Below are 4,370 nucleotides of genomic sequence, written 5' to 3'. Positions count from 1 at the left end.
CAGGTCACAACCAACCCCGCTGCTCTGCCCCATGGTCCATCCAGTGGTGTGTTCTACCGTCAGATGCTGTGTACGGCGTATACCTTGAGATTTTTTTTTGTTGCTACCGTATACCTTCAAAAACTGTTTCATCCATTGAAAACGCGAGAGCGTATACCCACGACCACGCGCATCGTATCGTAGCGTATACCTTCCGAAAAAAACTAGAACACAACACTGGGTCCATCCCTCACTCGGAACCAAGGAATTTCAAAGTTCTTATCTTGGCCCTTGCACGTTGCTTATCAGTGACTATTAACAAACAGCATTGTCTGCGAATAAGCCAAAGGCCAGAACTTTATACACGCGACTGTGGAGAGGAGGAGGAGGAGGGGACGTGGTAGAAGCACTTAGTATAAAGTCATGGGTTGCACATGTGGGGGCCGCACACTGTCAGAAAGACATCTGAGAGGCTGATGTTCTTTGCGCTTTAGTTATTACATCTCAAAGGACGCTGATCCAGAGGCATGCAAGGTTTTTGCTGGGTTTTTAGAACATTTGAAAGGGATCAGCAACACACGGATTATTCATTTTCTTGATCGATATCTTGTTTGTGGGAGCGACTGATTTAAAAGTGGAAAATGGATTTACGCATTTTATTTTCCATGTTGTCAGTGATGTGCTCTGGGGTTTTGCACACAGGTAAGTTCTAATAAATAGGGCTATTTTTTTTTTAAACTTTCATTTAACTATGTATTCGACACTACTGTCTCTACGAAATAGCTCAATACACATTATATTAAGACCACTATAATTAAGAAAAATGCATGTAACGTCTATGTAGATATCCACTTTATCAAAAATATTTTAGCAATGGCAAATTAGTCATCTCTAATTTGTAAATATTTGTTTAATTAATTATTTTTTCTTTTCTTTTCCCCAGTCATCTCAGCTCCTGCTGCCTCCTCCACGGTCACTCCAGAGCACCATGTGAGGACCAAACGATGCTCTTGCGCCACGTTCCTCGACAAGGAGTGCGTCTACTTCTGCCACTTGGACATCATCTGGGTCAACACGCCAGAGTGAGTGAAGATCTAGGTTACTTTCATTATACAAGTTATTATGGCTCGACGTTGTTCACAACTTAGACTCAAACTTTAGGGCTGTCACGATTATGACACTTTACGTGACGATTGATGAATTGTCCCACAATTGTGTTTTTGTTGTTGAAACTCTGGAACACATGGATAAAAATTGCATTTCTGTTCGAAGTTGCACACGGCAGATATGACAAATATAAATATACAATTTTAATAACTTTATACTTTAAAAAAAAACATTAGTAGTGGAAATAGCCGATCTACAAGCTCGCGATCTGCTATTTCCACTATTTATGACAATGTTTGAAAATATATAAAAATGTTTCCATGGAAACGATTATGAGGATTATGCACAATGATTGCGATTATCTCAAATAACTGCGATTAGGTGATTGTGTAATAATTGTGACAGCCTGACGGACAGGACTACTCAAACTGATACTAATTTCTCATTTCTTTCCCCCAAAGACGCATCGTGTCCTATGGTCTGGGCAGCGCTCCGAGGAAGAGGCGCGCTGCTGGGGGGAGCCTGATCACCAAGGTCACCAAGAAGGACCCGCCGCGCTGCAAGTGCGTCCGAGGGAATGACAACACTTGTGCAAACTTCTGTCAGATGGAAAATCGCCTCAGGTACATACATACAGCACTACAGCTTGCGCTTATGTAATAATAACATATCGCACTTTATGTATAGTTTCAACTTGTCTAACACTTAACCACTTAACCCCCCCCATATGGGTAACCGGACGGAGTCGCTCAGGGCTCAATACTAGTGTATTTTCGGTTTTCCGTAATATTGGGGAAAGCTCAATCTGAAAATAGCCGATTGACAAGCTCACATGTTGTGAGCTTGTCGATCTGCTATTGTCTGCTATAGTTCGAGCCACTGCAAAGCAGTGTTGTTGAGTTCAGTCGGCAACCGATAGTGTAATAATCCAATCCATCTTTCCATGCTCTCTCTTTTATCTATTTATTTGACATGTTGAAACTGGTTTTATAACTTTATCTCCTAAATATTTTTGAAATCTCCAAAATATTTTTAAAACACTGGGAACACTGGGACACCATTCTAATTATGTTCTTGTTGTGCACAGGTATAATACGTCGACAGACGAGGTGATCCTCTCAGCCCAGGGCGATGGCTGTGCTGAGATGCAGTGCAAACACACGCTGGCAAGCAAAACGAGCAGGATTAAAAGGTAAGACAACCCGCTCGGAGTGATGGTGGCAAATACCACAAGCGTATTTGCAAAATAAATGTACATGATAATTATAACTTCATAGGTACAGGTCTTTAGTGGGGCAAAACATCTCAGAGGCAGCACTGTTTGTGCATGTATAATGAGCAGGCTGCAAGATGTCATGAGTTGATGTAGTGTCTTAGGGCCAAGAATTTAGGCCATCCCTCAAGCAAAGAATTCTAAATCATCATGTGAAAAAAAGAATAATAATTCTGAGACACTGTAAAGTGCTGGGATTTTATGGAATTTCCCAAAGTAAATTGTATCGCTTTCCCTCACAAAAGTGTCAAATTGATGTGGGGTAGTTGAGCCCTTCACTGGCACAACTGCTGTCATGTATCATCATGTCTTGAAATGAAACCCACTCCCGGGTTACGGCGCCAAGTGTCTGCTCTTTCTGACACATTAATAAATGGAAACATAAACTTCACATTGCTATATCAGGTTAAAACTGTACTGGACATGATACCTAGCATACCTTGGGTTCTGTCGAAATTGAATGACTGACAGCTTAGCTTTCTTTCTACACAATCAGGGCCGATCAGTGGTTTGAATTTGAGAATGCTGATTGTCTCTCCTTTCCTTGCCTTTCTACAGGGTGAACAGCAATGATAAGAGAGCAACGTCAGCTGTAGCACTCAGGGCTGCTTTGAAGACTCGCCTGCTGCTGGAGAAGTGGAGGGTGAGGCAGCACCACAGGGCGAAAGCCTGGGAGGTAGAAAGCACAGCTTCCTAGGAAAGTAAGACAGATGATCTGCACACCTTCCCAGATAGAGAGGAACCTCCTCTCCGTACATCTGCCATTACTGAACCACGTTCTGTACAGTGGTCCCTCAGAAAAGGTATCCGATGTTGCGCGCAAGGCCGGCAAACAGGCTCTGCGACAGTGAAAAAGTCCATCTGCCACCTGACTTGGGTGCTCTCTGTTGGAAATATGAGGGGGAAAAGTCAGACCCAATACTGGGAGTTCAAGTTACTTTAATAGAGAGGAATTGACCCTTGTGGACTAAAATGGAACCATCAGTGATCATCTCAGGAAACATGATCATAAAAAAAGTGTCTAGTCTATCACTTTACAGTGTCTTTCTTCGTATACCAAAAGACCATCAAATGGAACTTCACAACCAATGACATTGCTTTGCTGAAAGAATTAAGTTGTACAAAATGTAGTCCTCCATCCATCCCAGTATTAGTTGTGATTCCAATTTCAAAGTTCTGTTTTTGTCCAACATGCTGGTTGGATTAAAAAAACTTTAAAGCCTATCCAATACTGATCATGTGGCACACTGTTCTCTGTACAGTACAGTACAGTACAGTACAGTACAGTACAGTACAGTACAGTACAGTACAGTACAGTACAGTACAGTATACATTAATGTAGCAGACCATTCCATGTTTAGTCCGTTTTTTGCGACTATGTAATGGTTCTTGGGAGTTTTCTGTGATGTCTCTACATGTTGTATGGTAAATTAATGTTTCACTAAATATTTAATGTAAATTGTTTTTACTTTCTACTTTATTTATTCATGTTACACTTTGTACTTTATTGGTCATATTGGTCTATCATATCATGTTTTGTTCATGCTTTGTCATTTCTATGAAATGTTGTGTCAACACATTGCCAAATTCTGGCAAAATTTTGCAAAAATAAATAGTGACGTACTTATTTAAATCATTTAACTCCCTCCTTGATTCTTTACAGACCATCCACTTGGAATAGACCATTAGCCTTAGAATAGAGACATCTCACATCAAAGCACAGTAAAGCGAGAGTGTCACGCACCAAAAGAAAGCCAATCTACAAGCTCAAACACACCTGCACACAACTAAGTGTGAATCAGGCTTAAGTGAGAGTTCACTGTCTTGTAATATAGAAATAAAGAAACTACAGCAGTGGAAAGAATCAACTTGAAAAAGCACAAACCTTCATTGCCACTGTGAACGCATTGGTTTACCACAGGCAGGTCAGCTGTGAATGATGGGGGTCATTAATCATACCCATAAATAAAGTCTTTTAAGTTCGGTGTTGAGAGAGAGAGCGAGAGAAAGA

General features: G+C 41.0%; 1 protein-coding gene across 1 annotated transcript; it reads left to right on the top strand.

The window, feature by feature from the left end:
- Positions 1–441: 441 nt before the first annotated feature.
- Positions 442–3,995, top strand: edn1 (endothelin 1). Its single transcript, XM_084080003.1, has 5 exons — positions 442–681; positions 923–1,061; positions 1,548–1,709; positions 2,174–2,278; positions 2,918–3,995. The coding sequence occupies exons 1-5, from the start codon at positions 621–623 to the stop codon at positions 3,054–3,056; spliced, it is 606 nt and encodes a 201-aa protein (XP_083936129.1). The 5' UTR covers positions 442–620; the 3' UTR covers positions 3,057–3,995.
- Positions 3,996–4,370: the final 375 nt, after the last annotated feature.

The sequence above is a fragment of the Gymnoscopelus microlampas genome (genome assembly GCF_963454915.1).
Source record: "Gymnoscopelus microlampas genome assembly, chromosome: 15".
Classification (NCBI taxonomy): domain Eukaryota; kingdom Metazoa; phylum Chordata; class Actinopteri; order Myctophiformes; family Myctophidae; genus Gymnoscopelus; species Gymnoscopelus microlampas.
This window is presented reverse-complemented; position numbering and strand designations above follow the sequence as displayed.

Coding starts and splice junctions, on each gene's coding strand:
- edn1 (XM_084080003.1), top strand. CDS start 621: ATGGATTTACGCATTTTATTTTCCATGTTGTCAGTGATGTGCTCTGGG. Junction 1,710..2,173: donor CAGATGGAAAATCGCCTCAG/GTACATACATAC, acceptor TGTTGTGCACAG/GTATAATACGTCGACAGACG. Junction 2,279..2,917: donor AAAACGAGCAGGATTAAAAG/GTAAGACAACCC, acceptor GCCTTTCTACAG/GGTGAACAGCAATGATAAGA.